The sequence below is a fragment of the Solenopsis invicta genome, chromosome 5 (assembly GCF_016802725.1).
Source record: "Solenopsis invicta isolate M01_SB chromosome 5, UNIL_Sinv_3.0, whole genome shotgun sequence".
In the NCBI taxonomy this organism is placed as follows: Eukaryota; Metazoa; Arthropoda; class Insecta; order Hymenoptera; family Formicidae; genus Solenopsis; species Solenopsis invicta.
Genome location: NC_052668.1, coordinates 11760300 through 11781048, shown reverse-complemented (window position 1 = coordinate 11781048; position 20749 = coordinate 11760300). Strand labels below are relative to the sequence as shown.

Sequence of the window (20749 nt, the reverse complement as noted above, 5' to 3'; positions counted from 1 at the left end):
GTAGCGGAAAGAGATCGAGACGTCCAAAGAGACGTTTATTCACGTCGGAAGCGTAATTTCCTCTTTCTCTTTTATTTGCACACGTACCGCTTTTTCTTTTTTATCAAGGGCAATTTTGAAGAAGGCATTAATTACCCTTCTAATGTTCGAGACTAATAATATATGCAAAAGCAGAAAGGAGCCTGTATATAGTTATAGTTCGCGAATAAAATGTTAACAATGTCCAATCAATTCCTGATTATGTTTGATCGCGTTTTTAAATTTTGCGGCAGCAATATTAATTCTAGCGAAACGGATGACGTGACTCTTGCCGAGTATTGATGATTATTTTCTCACTGAGGATAAAATTATAGTGTATGTACGTCGAAAGGGCAACGTTAATCAACCGAGGTTTCAATTCCTTCCACCTAGCCGTTCGGTGTCCTTAGAAAATCCATTATCCGTCCGCTCCTCCCTCGTATTCGTTTGGCGATTTATCGGTGTTGGTGTCGGTAAGCTCGGATATTCGCGAAGCTGGTAAAAGGTGGATTGGAACCGTGCGAACCTTGTCAGCGTGCTTTCATCACACCTGAGGCCGAAACTTCGGTGAAAAACCTATTTGACGGATTAAGCGCTATTCGATTAAGGTAATCGCTTCTAAAAGCGATCGTCTTAGAACGGCGCTGTTTAAAATTTTGTAGCTTTAGGCTCGAAATCGAAACGTATAGGCATGAAAATCGGCACATTTCAATCTGAAGCTCAAAACAAATCCTGGAAAGCAAGCTCCTATCTTATAGCAAAGCGTATCCCGGGAGAATTATAGCGAATTAATAGACACGCACGTGTGCACGCTCAATACCATTAGAAAAAAATATCTACTTTTTAATCTACATTTTAATTCTTCTTAAAATAATTTAAAAAATGTTTGTTTCACCTTTTAACGTGTTGCATTTATGCCATGGAATTATATTATATTATTAATAATAATAAATAGTACACGATTTTGTAGAGTAATATTAATGTAATAATTAATTCTATAATATTATCCAATAGAAAATTGATAATCTGCCGGTTAATTCTGGAATTGGAGATATTACAGTATCGCTCAATCGTTCTAAATGTCACTCGTGGTATTATGCAAATCGATTTGCTGACGATGCGATATTCAAGTCTTGATTTTCTCTTTCTCTCTCTCTCTCTCTCTCTCTCTCTCTCTAAACGCTAATAAATAATAAACTAAAAATAATATTAATTTGATAACAATGCGTTGTTGCGAGTATATGGAAAAGTTATAGCTGACAATAAGCGAAAGTCATAATTTTTTGCAGCATGTAGCCGTTTAAACACTGACAGGTCCTTTAAATCTTTAAGCAGACTTCTTGTGTTCGATGCCGAAAACATCAACCGAGGCAGCCTAGATTTCTTGCCAAGTTCTTGGAAATATAATCAATTATTTTGCTTCTTTCACCGTTACAGTGAGAATCAAAAGAGTAAAAGTTCAATTACGGAGCGATATGACTTCGATATTTCCGTATCGGTATTTTAGATTTTAATTAATCTCCGGAATACGTTGTTGAAATATTACGCGGAGATTATGGAATTCTCATATACACCGAGAAGAAAAATGTTTGTAATTCAATTAAATATGCTATTAATTCTATTCAAGTAAATTATTTACATCACACAGGTAAATATTATTGTTTGTAGAAAATATTACTTCTTTGAATATCGCTTCCTTCTTCGAAGAAGCAATATTTTCTACAAACAAGTAATATTTACTTGTGTGATGTAAATAATTTACTTGAATAGTACTAATAAAATATTTGCTTGAATCATGAAAAATTTCTTTCTCAGTGTACAATCGTTTAATGTTAAGAAAATAAGATAATATTGTTTTGGAACATTATCTTCGTATGTTTTATAAATTATTTCGACATCATACATTACTAAGACATTTTCTATATATGTGAATAACAACAGTAGCAAAAATAAGAAAATGTATTCAGAGACAACAAGGGCGTTTAATACTTGATATTTACCTACGTATTCGAAGATGTGACAAACTCTGTGCAAATCAAGAAAATCGCTTGAATAAGTAAAGATATTGGATTACACGAATTAAAATACACATTCTAAACTTGTCTTCAGGGCAGACAATCTCTCGGACAGATTTAAAGTTTCATCAAACTGCAACTTATCGTGTAACAAATGTGCGAGCCGAGTGCTCTTACCAATGTGTTATTATTTTCATTATGCAAAGTGTCTTAGAACCACTCTGAAGCATTCTAGGTAGATTTTCGCCGACGATTTTCTCTTACAGAACCAAAAGCAGTTAGCTGTGTCACATCAAATTTAATTCGAGAAGCAACAAAGAACAGTCAGGCCGTTACGTTTATATTCTTCTTTCTGCTGGAATCAGCAAACGCTCGCAATTTATAATAACCGTACCGCCTTTTGTTTCTCTCCGCGTACCATTTATGTAAGTTTCTTCCTTCCGCATCTCGAAGCGTTTCATTTTACGCAAATTAAATATTCACAGTCGAATTCGCAACAGAATTTTATACATACCTATAATTTATTTTTCAAAAAAATATTATTTGACTAAAACATTCTGTACGCTATACCTAAAATATGGAGTAGAATTTTTTTTTACGCATTTCAGATCGCGCAAAATAATCTTAATAGCTTCTTGTATCCCCAGCAATTTAATTGCCTTTCAGCGGTTAAACTCATTTGTTGTTCTCACGAGTTTTCGGCGCGGATTATCATTTGATAGCAAAACAAATTGGCGAGCGTGATTTCATGACAATATAATAAATTGTCAGCCAATCTCCCGGATTGTATTCGCTCGGAATGCTTCGTGAATGGATAAAAGGTCTGTCGCCTGCGGTTTTATGGGCGGTTTTATCTTTTTTTTTTCTCACGTCCGTCATATTCTGTCAACATCACGGCGCAATTTCTCTAGCGAGCGTACGCTGTAATATTTCATGATAAACCCCCCGGCGAATGGTGCGATGACCGTCCTCTCCCGTGTGCTTAATCCCGTGTGCAAATTGGCCGCGACAAATTTTAGATACTCGCAATATGTACATAATACCTCGAGCTTGCTTTACAGCCGAGCAAATATGCTGATAGAGCACGTCTCGTAGAAATTACGTTCTTCTCGAGTGACCTCGCGGTGTCGCGGCACTTGTCAGTAAAAGCAAGGTAGTAAAGAGGTAGACGCGACCGGAGACGGCGGCCGATAGTGAGTAATGGAGAAACGACGGAAATGACAAAGTGAAATAAACGACGCGATAGATGTTGGTGACGTAATCGCAATTGCCTTCGAAACGAGCGACAAATTTATTTGGCCCGACTCCTGGGATGTGCCTACGGGGTCCCCGAGTGCTCTCAGGTATCATTTTGTTCTTATTGTTCAGTCAACAATAAAGATAATCTGACATCTGGAGGATGGAGGGAGGGGGAGGGGGGAGAAGGAGGAGAATCGAAGGGCACCCCCCTGCATGATTACCGAGGGTAGATGTGATCGGACAGTCCCATTACCTTTTTGCCGTAATGAGTAAAATAAAATTCAATTGTGCGCTCCGGCCTTCCTCCACGTTTTCGCTCTTGCATCCGATTTTCAGCGCGATATGCAAAAAGTTTTGCTCTATTACGTTTCTCTCTCTCTCTCAAAGAATTGAATCGATATCCGTGACGGCACGATAAGAATCTTTCTTTATATCACTGCGTTCAGTTTTCTTCGCAACCCTCGTTGGCCTTTACGAGGTCCGCTACTATATTATATACAGTCGCTTCACCCTATCGCCTCCCACGCTTCCCCTTTATCCGTCACTACATTCGCAAGTGGGGATACGCGATTAGTACGCAATATCAATCGATTTTCGCCATTTGATTTATCGCACGAAGGCAGATAATTATCCCTTTCTATCCCTCCTATGCGCGCGCGCGCGCGCGTGATTCCAACATATTATGTTGAAAAGTCTCGGCAGCGCAAAGTTTACTATTTGCCGTAAAGTTTGATAGATTGCGGCGGGATCGGACAGCTGAAAACAAGCGCGCGAGGCCAAAAAAAAAGGTGACCAAGACAGGTCGCAGGTGGTGCACGCGCAGTCGATGCTATTTAATTTGTCCAAACAGTGGTACGAATCCCTTTGTACTGGTCCTCTGTGTGTATAGTTGCCATTGGTGCCGGGGAAATTCATGTCAGTTCGTTGACTTTATCTAAAATCAATGCCGCTGGCGCGATGTTAAAAAAGAAGTCCCTTCTTCTCGCGGTTGCGAGCAAGGGTTAACGAGCTGGACGATGAGCCCGTGATACACCATAGACCGTAGTCGCGTTACCAGAAAGGCGTGAAAATGACGAGAGATACTCGGGTTCAGCGCTCCCGAAAACGGGAGAGAGAGAGAGAGAGAGAGAGGAGAGACAGAGAGAATTAGTGGTTTCACGCGACAAAACCGGTAAGTTTTTTTAACTCCTCTTAAGTCGCCTAAAAACTTCCCTAATACAGAGAATACTTTTGCTCCAATTGTTTTTGTCCCAACTGACACGTGACTAATGATTTTCTCCGCGATACACGCGAAGTGGAAAATAATTCTCATGAATTCTCGAAGAATTTTTTTGATCGTGAAGATATTGCGCAAAAACGTGGGAGAGGATTACGAGGGCTGAAAATAAAAGCGCTTTGTGTTTTGAAACATATGAATCGCGTTGAAGGGAACGAAGGGAAAGAGAAAGAGAGAGAGAGAGAGTGAGAATAACATGAACTTTGTTGTATTACGTATCAAGAGAATCACCGAATTTAAACTAAATGCTTTGGATTATCTGCCACTTGGTTTCTCTTTGTTAAACTTGGTGCGACGGGAGAAGCAGCTGTTCTAATATTCGTTACAAACTTTACATAGTATATTCCAAGATGTTGGTAACAGGTTTCTGCAACGGAGTGCTTTTGATAATCCAATCGATATTATTTCTGTTAAGTTAATAATGAGAAGTATTATTGTACCATACAACATTTATAACATTTATTGTAAATCAATGAAGCTTTCGTTTATGTCTAAAATTCAATCGTAAAATTGAAGACCATCTGAAATATATTAAGCTGTACTTTTAATATATTTCTAACAGAAATGGAAGAAGCAAGTTACTTGCGTTGCATTACTTAATTTTTTTATAATAACGATTTGGTAATGACGTTATACAATTTTTTGTAATAGAGGAAAAAGGGGTAGGTATTATGGCTATTGTGGATAATAGGCTACTCCTATTATCTCTGTTATTAGGCGTTGAATTCTAATAATTGCATATAGAATTATTCGTTTAATAGCTCGCCGTTTTTTAATGGCTCTAATCTGCCACTACGCAATAGCCGACAATTGTTATAAAGCACTTTTTCTTTTAAGCACTTTGAAACTTTTTTAAGGTACATTTTAACACTTAATTACACATATTTTCTAAGTGTTTTTTAAACTTGATTATATTAAAACACGAACGTATGCACGCTCAAGCATTTTTTGGTTATTTAACTTTTTATTCGACTGTATACTTCGAGTTATGCAAAGTTAAACAATAACAATGGAATTTTGTTACAATGGCTTTTTAAGCAAAGTTTTCATATTAAAATATTTCTTTGACAAATCCATTGTCATTTTTGAGGGTGGTATTCAGGAACATTAAATATATCATTTTATCCTTGTTGTTTAATGTTAAATACGGATAAAATGTTATCTCTAATGATTCTTAATGCAAAATTCTAAATCAGAAAAATTTTGAACAATGGAAAAATTTTAAACAATGAAATATAAAAATATATAATTACATAAATTTTTAAAATCAGTTTAGTTTGAAAAACACGGCGTATTGTAACAAAATACCGTGTGTTTTTCAAACCAAACTGATTTAAAAAATTAATTTTTAGGTCTCTTTTATAAATCACGTCCTAAGTGATAAATATTTCATTACTTTGAATCTAAAATCTGTTAAACAACACTTTAATAAATGTAATTATTCAAGAGTTCCAATATAAAATATTGATTATTAACAAAGTTATTCAATAAAATGAAAATGAGTGCCGTATTACTCCCTTTTCCTTTAGCGACGGTAATGAGATAATTGTTAAAAGTGGCAATTTTATCATTGTGAAAAATTGTATTACGTCATTGTTATTATAGAAAAGTAACGGTAAGAGCATCACTTGTAATTCATTACTTTTCATTCCTGACTTCTAATACGTTTCCAAGAGAATGGATGGTATTTATACATTCTTCATTATCCAAAAAAATGTGTTTGCGCTTTATACAAAGATGAAAATGCGAAGGGAGCCATTCGTTATTTTCTATCGAAGCTTTTAAGAAATTGTTCGGGCCTCTCCTGCACGTCGCATTTAGTCGGACAACAACAAACAGGTAAACAGGGACAGAAATGCGGAGAATAATGGAATCGCGGCCTCAATACCGAATGCGCATCAAGGAAAGTGAAGCAATACTCCTGGATATAGGTGACACACTGCGGAAATATTTCCGTCCATTATCCGCCGCGTGCATTGCCGGGGTGCGAGCGTATGTACATACACGCGCGCATTACGTCGCGCGTTACGTCGCGAGGAGGAGGCCCTTGATTTCGCGGGGAATTCTACCGTCGGAATCGCGAGCATACCGGAGGCCGTGGTGCTTCCACGGGCCACTCGAATTATGCGTCGGCATCGGTGATGCCGGCAAGAGAGGAACTCTTGACCCATTGTTCGTAGCAACGACGGTGGATTTCGGCTCGCGCGCGCGGCTGCCGACGGAATCTCGAGCGGAATCGCGCGCGCGGCGCTTACGGTTCTCCTCAAATGCGAAACGCGGCGCATCGATTATCGTAAAGCGATCTGGCGAGGTCCTGAAAAATACCACGCGCGATATTTTTCGCGACATTTCATCTGAATTCCGCGCACGTAAACTTTCGTCGCCCTCGCGTCGCGCCGCGCCGTCCCGTCCCGTCCCATCCCAAATCTCGTTTCCCGGCGCGGAGATTTTCGCGGCACGGTTCAGCAGCGCGTTTCGCGGATCTCTGAACGAATTTGGTATCTATTCAAATTTTTTCGTCCATAGACGCACGGGTTTGTATCTGCGGTGCGCACGACGATGCACTTAGCATTTTAACAACAATTTTTGGCTGAACTTTTATGGAAGCGTTATACACAAATACGTGACGCGACAAAATCTACCCCTGGCTTCTTCGGTTTATCTCAAACGGGTGTGCACGGATCTCCCGCCGTACTAAATGATTAGTCCGAAATTGAAATCGCAGCGCACAGTTTTGCCGGGGTTTGGCCGGGGCAATCTCTCTCTCTCTCTTTCTCTCTTGCACGGAATTAATTATAAAATTTCGGCGCGGACATGTGGACATCTCCCGTGAGAATAATACGAAAGCAATTACGACAGCATTTATCTTGGTTTTGCGGCCCCGTATTTTCCATTATTTGGACCGCAGCGTACGACGAGAGAGATGGCTGGACGCACACGTTGTAATTACTAACGCATTAATTACTGTAACAGCGGCCAAATAGAACGGATTGAAAAAGGTTGATTCTTTAATGAAAAAAAGAAAAAAAAAATGCCCGATAATGTCTGCAGTGATCGTTAATGTGATATTTCTCTTGGGGTCCCCGCCCTCCGCTCGCCATGATCATCGCCATTAGTTATAATTTGATAGATGCGTACTCTGCCTAATTCGGAAACTGACTCCCGACGAAGAAAGAAATATTAGTTTAGCCAAGTGATATTAGCGAAGATACATCTTTCTCTTTTTCCTCCGCTTCCGCGCTCGTTTTTTCCCCATCGATCTCGACGAGAGCCCAGCCTCATTAATAATGCATTGACTTTCGCCGACGTAAAAGATCGCCGCGAGCCGATAGAGAATAGTCGCGTATTGTCAACCGCGTTACCGCGAGATCACGCGACGGCGATCTCATTTCGTATAGCTTATTTCTCCATTTCGTATAGCTTATTTCTCCAGACGGCGGCTACGCCGTATATCCGGCGGGTACATAAACCGCCGTCGTCGTCGTCTCGGCCAAGCCTCGATGTTTGCTCTGCTCCTACGTGTTCCCGGCAATGCGAAATCCTCCTGAAAACCCTTACGAGCATTAAACCACCGGCGCGGCGAGGGATTTAAGCGGTTCTTTATTTTCAGGATCCGTTAACTCTCTCTTAACCGCCGCGGGGGCGAAGCTTCACTCCCACCCTCCCCCGGGGAGTTCCGTATGCACGGTAGAAAAGTGAAATCGACGATTTGCGCGCCGAGACGCTCGCTGCTCTAACGCGACGCCGCAAAAAACTAACTGAATATGCAATTCGTCGCTTTTATTTTCGTCCCGCTATCGGCGACGGTCGCGCCTTAATGCATGCGAATTTATGATATAGCCGCGCAATAATTCCGCCGCGTATAAGCGGATTTTACCCGTCGAAAGAATCGCCGCCGTTCGCATAAATTCGATTGGCTATCAATTGTCTCGTTTTATTTACTTAGCAAAGTGGTCAATTATTAGATCGACTGATATATATTCATAGTACTACTATAAGGCAAGAATTTATTGTATATTCATAAAAAAAAATAACTGTGCAGTTGTGCGTGTGCGCGCGCGCGCCCGTGTGTATGTGTGTGTGTGTGTACGTAACTTACAAAAAGGATGAGAAACAGAAAACAAACGCGAAGCTAGAGAGTTGTAACACAAACAAACCGTCGAGGGGCCGTAAAAATTCGCGGTGAAATATTAGTCAATTTATCCCAGAAAATAAATTCCGCGGCAAACTTTTTTTCACGCGTTTCGTCAAGCCGCATAAAAAAAAAGAAAGAAAATCGTTTTCGCCATTACCGAAGTATCCACGCGGTAAATGGCCGAATGTGTCAAAAGACTTAACATCATATTGGAAATCCATATGGGGATCAGTTCCAGCTAGGGCATTCAACGTGATCGTGATTGATTGCAATTAAATATTGAGGCTAAGGCAGATAGATCGATTTTTACGTCGCAATATGTATAATACAATTTATTATTACGTAACAGATATGTTTGACCTAGAATCACATAATTTCTCATTTTTTTCTCTCGCTCTCAAAGACATGTACTTTCAGATTCGTATTAACGATAAATTTATAAATCTTATCCGAAGAAGTAAAGTTTCTTGATATAAAACCGAGGGGGTAACCACTAGCTAAAATGTTGTCCCACAGATTACATGATTTCATTTGATTTTATATGATTTCATCTGATTACACAATAATTTTTCGTGGATTGCATGTGTAATTGCCAGATTTCTTGTGATTAAAAATGATTTTATTCGACTAGAAACACCTGTTAAGTATTTACTAATTTCTTTCAAATAAAATTCAATTGAGGACTAATCACTCAGAAAATAGATATATTCAAGACTTTATTGGGATTCATTACGATTGAGATTTTTCTAATAAAAGGATCATAAAAATTTTTGATAACTTTTTTTTTTAAAGACAACATAAAAAATTGATTATAAAGCCAAAAGCTTGTAATTTAATCAAATTTTATGATAGCCATACACGGTTTCATCATAAATTTCATGATGATTACACATGATTTTGAATGATTACAAAAAAATCTAAAATGATTTTTTTCTGATTTACATATAATTTCTGTTGACTTTATTATAATTTTTGATGATTTCATCTGACTTTATGATTACATCTAATTGCAAAATGATTATATAAGAATTTCGTAAAGATTTTATAATGATTTTGGAGACACTGTCCCACAATTACGTTAAGTGATTAACCTCTCGTATAAAACCTTCTCGTACAAACCTTCTTTTGAATATCTTTTTGGCAACGCTGTATATCGAGAAATAAATATTTTGTACTGATAGCTGTGCAATAATCCACCTGTTTAACTGACCCGTATTTGATTCAACTCGTAGCGACATGATATAAGAGGATGATATGTATTGATTTCCTGTTAAAATAATCTGCAGGAGACATTCGGTTTCCCACATAATGACGTATCGTTTGTAAATAATGTTAGACACAAAATAATGGATCGTGTGCACGAAGTGACATACAACAAGTAATTACCATTTTGATAATTAAATTAAAAAACGCGTTGAGTGGTAAACGTCATGCCTGTTGTGGCGAATATCCGGTCGAATGTCGAATCGACTTTAAGAATATAAAGAAGGAGGTAACAATTCAATGGCACCGTCACAAACACGCACGCGCAAGAGATGTCTGATTGCAATTTTGAGTACAAGTGGCACTCAGTTTTATAATTCAATACCAGTTTCGCGAACGCGAAGTTAGTAGTTGCACAGTCGTGTTGCGCCGAGTTAGTAGTTTGCGAAGTCTGTGCGATTTCTCTCAGACATTTCGGACGAATGGGAATGTCGCGGGAAGTTTTCACGTCGATTTGTTAGCGCTTTAGTAAAATGATGACTTTGGACATTTTCCGTAAATAGGAAAATGCAAGGAAGTCATGATAAAACAAGTCGCAATCAGCAAGTTGCCTAATTGTCAAAATTATCATTCTCACGAATTTGTCAACTTGCTTGTCACGTGTTTATTTATTAATTATGACTCGCTTCAATTTTATACATTTTATTCGAACTTTTATTTTACAAACGGAAGATTTGGATCATTGCAAGTGCGTACTATAATGTGCCAAGTCATATGAGAGATCAGACAAAAAAAGAGTAAGTGCAAAATTAGCTTATCTTTTTATGGCAAACATAAATAAAATCGTAGTACATTGTACTGCCCGTTCTCTTTGTGTCCTCTTTGTGCGGTTAATTCTATTTGTGCACACGCGGCATATTGGAAAGGGTAGCGGTATTACGCTGAAACGGAGGGACTTTATAAGGCCGCGTGTGTAATTAAGAAGTATTGCGACAATGTTAATAAATTGAATTTTCATCCTCCGGAGTGCGTGGCCGTGGATACGTTTGTGAGGAATACCGGGGAGAAGAAATGACCGGGAAAGGTAATCACGGCGAGCGCGCGACCCTGTCGGCTAATGTTTCTCTGGATTAATTAACGCTATATTTGAGCGCGACAACGGCGTTACCGTAGCGTTAATGATAAAAGGGAGAAATTAATTTTTAATTTAATGTAAGTGTCGTCGCGCCGCCGCTGCCGCCTCGCTGCGTGCGTATTATTTTTAAATGCAGCGAACACCCGTTTGCGCATCCGTTAACGGCATAGCGACGTTGGCCGGGGGTAGGTACATTTTTGGTGCGGAATATTGTTATACGTCATCCGCAGGGATTCATGCGAGTGAATACGGAACAGGCAATTCCGTGATATACAAGCCGCGCTGCCCAACGTCTGGGGCACGGCCAGGCCAGGCCACCCTGGTCCCCCGGGGCTATAAATAAGAAGAGACGCGTAAATCATATTCAAATCGCGCTGTCCCATTTATCAGAAATGAGAAATCGTACGCATCATTGAAGCTCCAAGTGCTTCGATCATTTGGACAAATCACCCAAGGTCGTCGAAAACTTTAAATCAAGATATCAAGTGTTTCGTGAAAAATTTCCGAACCGTGCGTGAAATTCTCTGTATACAAAATGAAAAATACGAGCTTTTTTCTCGAGACCAACAAAGAGATTCTATAACCCAAGCGCAAATAACTTAATGCAGAAATAACAACTGCAAACGTTTTATTGAAAAAAAAAAACAATGTATTACACGTGTAATTTTTATATCCCATTCTCAACTTTAATCGTCTAAAGACGTAAAGATAAAAAAAAAAAATTAATACTTCACGTATCAATCGATACGCTCGTTAAATATTATTCCGTTAAGTTGTAACAAGCGATTAATTTCTCGGCATGAATTATCGGACGTATAGCCTTGTGTATAATTGTCATTGGCGTTCATTTAAATGCATAAGATACTTTGGCAGATCATCATTCGTGCGAAAATGTCAGATTGGAGCAATTTGCGCAGCGTTACAGAGAGATTTGATATATTCCTCCTATATCAAAGCAAGTGACGAATAATCTCGTTTCGAGCGATTCGTATAGCGATCGCATAACGCGCAAAGCGATTTCTGAAAGGAAGATTGCATTTTCTGTTCGAGAGGACGCGCACCATGGGGACGCGTGTGTACGTACGCGATCGCGATAACGATAGATCGAGAGCTGGACTTAAAACACGGCGCGGAAATGCTCATAAACAAAACGCATTAGCGGGCACACTAGACGCGCAGTTCTATAATAGAAAACTCATAAATTGGATTATACGCGCCAATCCACGCGCCAGTCCACGCGCCAGTTGTCCTCGACGATAGAACATGCGATATGCCGCATCGTTAGAATCGAGCCATTGTCCGTGCTCTCAACCCAGTTGTATCATTTCATCGTGCACCCCTGTGGCATAAGCTCTTGCTCATTGTACGTTTAACGCCGTTATTGATATTCGGGCCGAGCCGATGAAGCGTAAAGTCCAGAGAGCGTCCGGCGAAATGTGCTAGTGACTCGTCAGTGAAGTTTCGATTCGCGCCAACAATTGCCATTTATCATGCCAAATCTTGCTAAACCAATAATTCTCTGATCCCTTAATTCGCGACGATTGATTCGTTAAATTCGGGAAGCTGTTGAAGCCATTACGAGCTGTTGAAGAGACTTTTGCCGAAATACATGGCTTTTTTTCTTTACATCCTCTATTTTTCAATGACACGTGTCGAACTTACCGTGCATCTGATAGAACGCCGTGATGCCAACGCGATCCGCGTCGTCGAAGGAAACCGGCCCCTGCAAACACAACGAGAATAAATGTATGTGACGGACGGTCGCAAAATGATGATGGGAGATCACGTCATAAAAGGCAACTGTAGAGTTTTATTGTCGAGATGTTAACCCAATCGCGCGCATTTATCCATTGGAAATCAGCACAAATTAATTGCAGCGTTATATCAATTTCACGCGAGAAGTTGTGAAGAATCTCCTCTAAAAATTCGACGCTTTTAAGGAAAAAGAAAGGTGTAAAGTCTGTAACTAATCTCGTGAGCTAATCGTAACTTTAGCTGCGTCCTTCGGCTTAGAAGTACCTCGATTATTACCGAAACCTTAAAAATCGCTCGACAGTTCTTTTACGAGATACTGGTCACTCGGAGTTGGCGAAAGAGGATCTACAGGTGAAAGGACGTGTTCCGTATATGCGAATTTGTGTAGAGCAATTTTGCGCACTTCTCTTTTGTGGCGTACCTCGAGTTTCGCGGACGTTCAAATGTACGTAATAAACGGGCCACTCACACATACTCTCTCTCTCTTTCTCTCTCTCTCTCTTCGTGCTTTTATTTATCCTTCGACTGTACGGACTCACCGAAACTCCGATAAAGCGCAGATCCTTAAGCTGCTGCAACAGAAGCATGGCAAAGTCCTTCCTTGTGTGCGTATACTGCGTCATGCTCTCGTTCCGTCGATTTAGGTGGACTTCAGTTTTGGCGAGGGCGAGTGCCATGGCCCACACGGCGTCGTAAGTTTGACCCGCGAATTTCGAGTGGGCGACGCCTGTATTATTCAGCTGCGAAGTAAATTTCTCGCTGGTCTGCAAAATAAATGCGATCGAGACGTGTCGGGCGATTCGCGTAACGTTCGCGTAGTCGTGTGTACGTGCTTAAAAAAGGGAAAAAAAGTTGAAGCGAAGAAAGGCGGGGACGTTTGAATCGAACTGGCGAACAACCGACGCGTTAATTTAATTTGTCGTTCGCGTCAACGACGCGTGTATTCCGTTCGCTCGGGAAAAAAAGTGCGTGTCGCGAATGTAAAGAAAAAAAGAAAAAAGAAAAAAAAAAGAAAAAATGTCGCAACTCGTTAATTTAACATTTCAGCTATATTGAGATCCGCTGAATATTGACACGAAGAACGAAAAAATTTTAATTTTTAACAACTTTATCTCTATTTGAAGCGATGAAGCGTAACTGTAAGCCGGATCAGCAAGGATGTCGCAGTACGATATTCATCGGAATAAATTTGCGTAACAAGTAACAAGGACGGCGAAAACTCTTATTTCTCGAACTTGCCGCGGCAAATCTGATTAAGTGACTACGAGAATCACATTTTATTATAGATTAGCACATAGTAAGCACCCCCTTGTGCTTTTCAATACGCCGCATTAAACTCGCCGGGAGAAGCTAGTCGAACCGCCCATTTCCATAATATCCGCTGAAAATGTCACGTGGCGCGTTCTTACATTTATAATTTCACGTTCAGAAGTTTGAGAATTGCGCACTGAAGGGGAAAATAGTGACGTCGAATCTTTCCCTTTATCTTTTCCTTCATCATACTCGAGACAGCTTTTCCATTGACTTAACTTTAGGAACGCGTATTTCCAGTCGGTTCATACGCCGTAGGCCGGAAAGTTGAACGATTATCAAGGAATGTTAAACTCATCAGTCTCTTCATATAATACTGACAAGTGAGTTACATTTTACACATATTCTGTACAAAGTATCTATTACATAATACAAAGTCTGGTCCCATATTTCAGAAATAATTTAAAAAATTATGAAAAATTACTTTGAGGGGCTATTCTTTTAAAAAGGTTGGAGGAAAGGGGTGGGAGTAGAATAACCCCTCAAAATGATTAAATACGCGGTTTTACATAATTACATAACTTTACATAATTTTTCGACGTATTGGGGGTAAAGGCAGATTTTATGGGCACCCTGATATGATAAACTTTCGATTAGATTACTTCGATTCAAATATATTTCCTATTGCACTTTGAACTATTCGCCGATTTAAATGTAGTTTGGTCATGACTATTTCTAGATTGGGAGCACGGAATAAACTAGTGAATGGTGGGATAAAATGATACAAGTAACGAAAAATTGCGATATTCCATATACTTCCCGTATTTTTTGCAAGATAGCGTTTAATGCGTAATTAACGTTGGGACAGTTGAGATGGATTCCGAAAAGGAATCACATTTATTTTGGTTCATAATGATTGATGATACGTCGTTAACTATTTATCGGAGGCAATCTTATATGCATTGAAAGCGTTAGAGCTTTAGCTTTCCGACGAGACCGAGCCCATCCTGCTGTCATTTTTCTGTGTGAAGATGTTGGTGATTTTATTGACCTGTGATCTTGATTTAACGAAGCCAGCGCGCGTATCTTGCGACGGCGGCATGTCACGTTTCAAAGTACTTGTATTACACACGTTTCCGTACCTACTTTTTAGAAAAGTGTCAGTGCACTTGTCAAATTACATGGAAAAATTACGTCGTTCTTTCGCGCACGTATGGTACGCGCGTGACGGTTTTTCCAAGCCCTATAATTTCATCAAAAATTTACGTAGTAAGGCAAAACCGACCGTCTACATTTTACGAGATGTAAATGTCTGTATTGAATATTTACACTCTTATCATAAAACTTATGTGGTTAAAAATAAGAGGAAAAATAAAACAACAAACTATAAAATATAAAGAAAAACCTAGACAGAGATATTCAAAATTGCCTGAAAGGATCCCTACCAGCAGACAATGTTTTTTAAATGTTTTTAAAATATTTATTCTTTATTATAACGTTTTTTAAATATTTAACAAACATTAAAAAAATATTGTTTCCTGATAGGGATATGTAAAAAAATGCCAACAATATTTTTAATCTAACATCTTTTCGTTATCGAGGATTGATCTTATTCGAAGATCATTTTTCCAAAGTGATCGTCTCCATAGAATTCAACTTGATTTTCACGCAAACAACGATAATAAATAATTGATGTTTACTCTATTGATAATAGTTTTTTTATTTGCTACAACGTTTGATTATCGAAAAATACTTTTCCTCGAAAACATTTATTATTTGTAAAAAACTATTATTTCACACCAAACATCGTTATTTTTATTACTCGGCCATGCGGAGAAATTATATAGATACGTATAGCTACAGCGAAATTATTCATGTTGATATCGCGGGAGGAAACGTGCATCCCAGGACATACCTGGGACAGACATCTATATTGGAAACGTGTTCGCGAGGAAGACGTCGGATGTGAAAGGTGCGACGCGTACAATCCACATACCGACGGCATCGCGACGCGCGGGTCTATTTTTGCGGCTTGTTATTTTCGAGAGTGCTCAAAATCGACGGTTACTTCTGACGTAAATGTCGATTACGGCGGCGGCTCGTCGGTCGTCATTAAGCTGATTACCCGGCTCTGCAGGGTGCGAAAAGGCGCTGCGATCCTAGAGCCGCGCGATCTCTTTCTACTTTGACGTTTTACTACACGGGCCTTTAATGGAACAGAATGGCGTTCTATAGCTCGCGCGCGCGACCGCGGAGCAAGACTTCCAGCTTTCTTCGTTGCACACTCTAATTTCCGCTCGCGGGACTTCATTTATTAGGTAGGGTTGTAGCAGCAGCCCGGGCGTTATTATTGCAACGGCACTGCGACTAAGCTTTCTCGCATCCTCGCCTTCGCCTTTACGAGATTCAAAATTCTGCAATTATTGCCGCTGTTAACAGCAACGGTTCCGGAGGCGATCGTTACCTACTTTTTTTTTTCCATTAAACTTGTTACCTCGTAAACGCGAAATGCTGTAAGTACGATTGTCGCCGAGAATAAACGGCTAATCAAAGGATGTAATTCAAAGGAAGCGGTGGAAGACTTGGAGAATCGTTTATACGTTACGGGCAATTAGACGAATTCAGAAATTACATATAACTGCCAATATGAATAATGCCTGCTTGCTTTGGGAAATTTAAATAATGAAAGTAAACATGTTCTAATTAATTAAAAAGCCCGGTTGTTATGTGTTACAGTTATTACGCTTACGGACAAGTAAGTAATGTGATTAGTAGATTGGGAAACTGAAAATACCTTTACGAAAAAATAGAGCGGGTTGTTTCTCACAATCTCAACTTGATTAAAAAGTTATTAGCTAATAAAGGTAATTATTTAGCACAGAGTAAAACCTATTCATTATGTTCTGCTGTGGGAAAATTATAAAATCATGTAGAATCTCGCTTCACGTTGCAAAGTACATACGTACATAATATGCGGACGATTGGGTATGGGAAGATGTGACCAAATTCGCACTAAACTTTTATCGCGATTAACCACGTTAATATTGATCACGTTATAATTGACCACATTACAAATCCATGTGAAATCTCGTTTCATGTTGCACAATACATGCGGAAGGCGGAGGATTTCCGCCCTTCCTATGTGAGGTCAGAACCCAAAAGATACAATCAAACTCACATCAAATTTTTATAGTTATTGATCACATTATATAACTGGCTACTTTGCTATTTTAAATAATAATAAATTAAATTTAGATTAGGTTATATCCTTTGGAAAACAGCTTTCTGGAAGGAACAGCGAAAGCCTCTATCGTGCATTTATAATGCAATGCGAAAGAAGAGAACGTATGGGGTTTTCTGCTCTGATTCTCTCTATCATCGCGTTGTAACATCGTAAAGATTGTATTGAGAAACGATGAGAAGTTAAGTCCCGCATAAGATTAGATTTTCTACTGAGGCAGCCGGGAAAATCAGGAGGTGATTCATTATAATGACAATTTAGCATTGGAAAAAGATCAGCAAACGTTAGGTTAGGTTAGGTTAAGTTACAGTTGGCAAACTGTTAGTTATAATTTCCCACTCAACAATGTAATTGTTATATAATACTCTCGTTATATAATAATTACCTTGACGAGCGGGAAATTATAACCAACAATTTAGAACTGTAATTTAGTGTTTGCTGGGCATAATGGTTAAGCAAGAAGGGTGTTACAAAAAGATCTCTTTTCGCTGCGTTCGGAAAAAGTAAAACGAGGGTAAAAAATTAGATAAATATAATTTTCTACGTATCATGAGATGTAATTGTAAACGACTTTCGAGATTTAACAAACAATAGATAAAGGCAAATGGGAGTACAGCGAGGTTAGTATTGCGCAAAAACATGTAAGTTTAATTAGTATCATCAGATTTCTCGCCATAAAAGCTATAGGAAATAGTATTAGTTTTATTTTCTCCGAGCACAAACCAGACCTTTTTGTAATACCCTTTTTTGATTAATTTTCTTCTATTAATCATTAAATTTGACCGAACAAGTTGGGAATTATGCATATTAACGGGTTACTGTATAAGCTAAAGTCGCCTATTATGGGATAGGTTTCTATTATGAGGTATCGAAATTTTGGCTACATTAATAAACACATGTGGATGGTACTTTCATAAACAATTATAATTATTACTCTTGGGATGAAATCTATTTAGTAGAAAATTCATTATTAGATTATGCGTGCAGTTATTGAAAAAAAAATTTTTGAAATTGGATGTCGTCAAGATTTATTGAGATGAATTTTTAAACCATGTTTATTATAAAATATTTGACAATAAATTCTGCATGCAATGATAAATAAATCGTTTTAATAGAAAAATATGGGATGTATAAAATAATGGTTTGTTTAATTATAAATTTTAAATTTGGTGATCGTGAAACCGTAAAACGTGGAACTCATAGTATGAGACACTCAAAAATCTCCATTTATTATTGCATATTTTGACTTGGAGAGCTTATTAAAATGCTATAATAAAGTTTTTCATTAAGGACTTTTGAATTATGAGACTTAAAAGTTATGACTTTCAGGATTAGCACTGAGACTTTAAAATATCTCGAAGAGAATAGATTTTGAAGAAAAATTTACGTACAAAAGTTTTTGAGTATCAAAAGAGCCATACGATTTGTCAACTAGATTTTGAGTCTGGAGCTTAATTTGTATCTAGTAAGGTCCAAGACCCTTTGCGTTTCATATCAGGAACCTCTTTCTTGGATTACCGGATTATCAAAATCGGCAATTTTGATAAAAAGTTTCATACACAACGAAGTATAACTATTATCTATTGCAAACTTTTGGCGATGAAACTTAAATGTATTTACTATGATTTGGATATAGAAGTTAATGGTATAAATAAAATAAATTATAAAGAACGTTATCTCCTAATAAGCGATTTTACCCTATAATTCCCAATTATAAAAATTTCCCATAATAGGTACATATAATAATAACTCGTGCAAATTAATTTACGACAGTCTAAGTAAATTCTGCTTCTTATCGACTGTTGTGTATTAATAAGAGAGATTTAAACGCAAATTTGACAAAAGCTACGAACCAATCCCGACGCACTGGTCTCGTTCCCCACGACCGTGGCGTGGCTCTTGACGATGATTAAACCATCCAGAGTCTGTGACAGCTGAGAAGGCGAACACTCGCGGACTCCGACGTGCCACCAATCACCTGCTATTCTCAAAGAGTCGATGGTTTCACCTGGCAAAATCCACGCGTAATCACCGCCGTGCATCCCGAGCTTCCAGGCCTGCAACGAAGAGGAGACATAGCTTATGAAAGATTCGTTTCACAACTGCGCCTCCGTGATTCTCGAGTAAAGCCCCTGTTGCGTTCGCTATTTATGATGATACAGAGGAATACACCAGAACTCGGGCGTGAGATTAAACATGACGCTGCGAAAGAACATTGTCCCTGTTTATCGTGTTTGCGTGAACAATAGAGACGAACGCACAATGCTATGCCGATAGGCGATGCCGTATTATCCGATGCCGATCGATGCCTGACACGATTGCATGATTCGTCAAGGTAGCCCAGGATAACGCGGCGTGATATCCGCGACGGGTCGTGAACGTACACCCGCTTCGCTTATCGATCGGTTTACTTCTCCGATTTGTCGACGGACAGGAGCTTACGGGATTACATTCGCGATCGCGCGCGCGCGGCCTCCCGATCGGATCTTAAAATCTCAACTAGCGAAGTCCCCATTTGGGAAGATCGACGGCGATTGTGAAGTCAGTCAAGGGAAATTATTTATGACAATCGCTTAACGAGGCTGGGATGTTCCCTGTAATGAGAAACGGTGAGAAGAAGAGGGCTGGGCTGTCCGTGGACCCGCCGAGATGTCTTTGTAAAATATATCTCGCCATCTTCTTCTTTGTCTTCTCGTTGTCTTTATTTCTGGCTGTCTCTCTTATCGCATCTTTGTCTTCCGCTTCAGAATTCCGTTTCCATTCTTTTAGCTTCAACGGGGCTGTGCCAGGTGTACTTTGAGCATTGTAATATAATATAATATCTGCCTAAAGGCATTTTGTATCGCTGGTCAACTTAGCGGATGAAGTAGGTTGGCATTATGAAATTGTACTTGAAGAGCACTTGGCTTCGTGGCCCGTCGGTGTTTCTACGCTCCCTGAGATACAATCGATTAATTTTTTCCGACAGGTGAGATTATAATTGTCTATAAGCGCGAAACAAGTGTATGCTAGGAACACAATCCTGATTTATCTAACATTCATTATACTGTCTAAAAAAGTCTAACATTAACAAAGTTTTAATTTCATATAATTAATTACGCTGTATTTCTTAATCATTTCAATGTGCAACAGTTGAGCACGTTTTGTATTATACCTTTATATGTGTGTGTAATAATTTTTTATTAAACTCTGGAGTAATTTTTCGACTGAAAAATGTTTTCAAGTTAAATAATAAATAAAATATTAGTGAAACTATATAAAATGTTATAAATATACATTGCAGTATAAAAATTTGGAAGCAGTCGTATTTTTGTGAGAAATAAAAGATTGTTTGTAAATATTATGAAAGCTAGCGCTTGTAATGAATGTTTATTCACATTTATTGACGACTTCTTTAGGTCGGGACATCAACTCTCTATGTCCGTGTCCAAGAAATTTTTGATGTCATCTACTTGCGGTTGAATACTTACTTTGTTTTGGT

General features: G+C 38.8%; 1 protein-coding gene across 3 annotated transcripts in view; it reads right to left on the bottom strand.

Annotated features, from left to right (window-relative positions):
* Nucleotides 1-20749, bottom strand: part of LOC105207541 — an 82426-nt gene that overhangs the window by 12979 nt on the left and 48698 nt on the right. For all 3 annotated transcript variants that reach the window (XR_005574915.1, XM_026136305.2, XM_026136306.2), the window contains exons 6-8: nucleotides 19122-19325; nucleotides 13316-13540; nucleotides 12684-12744 (exon numbers count right to left, since the gene is read on the bottom strand). Coding sequence is in view for 2 of the 3 variants with exons in the window: in XM_026136305.2 (XP_025992090.2) it covers nucleotides 12684-12744; nucleotides 13316-13540; nucleotides 19122-19325 (490 nt within the window). In the remaining variant the exon portion in view is untranslated. The remainder of the gene's footprint in view (nucleotides 1-12683; nucleotides 12745-13315; nucleotides 13541-19121; nucleotides 19326-20749) is intronic.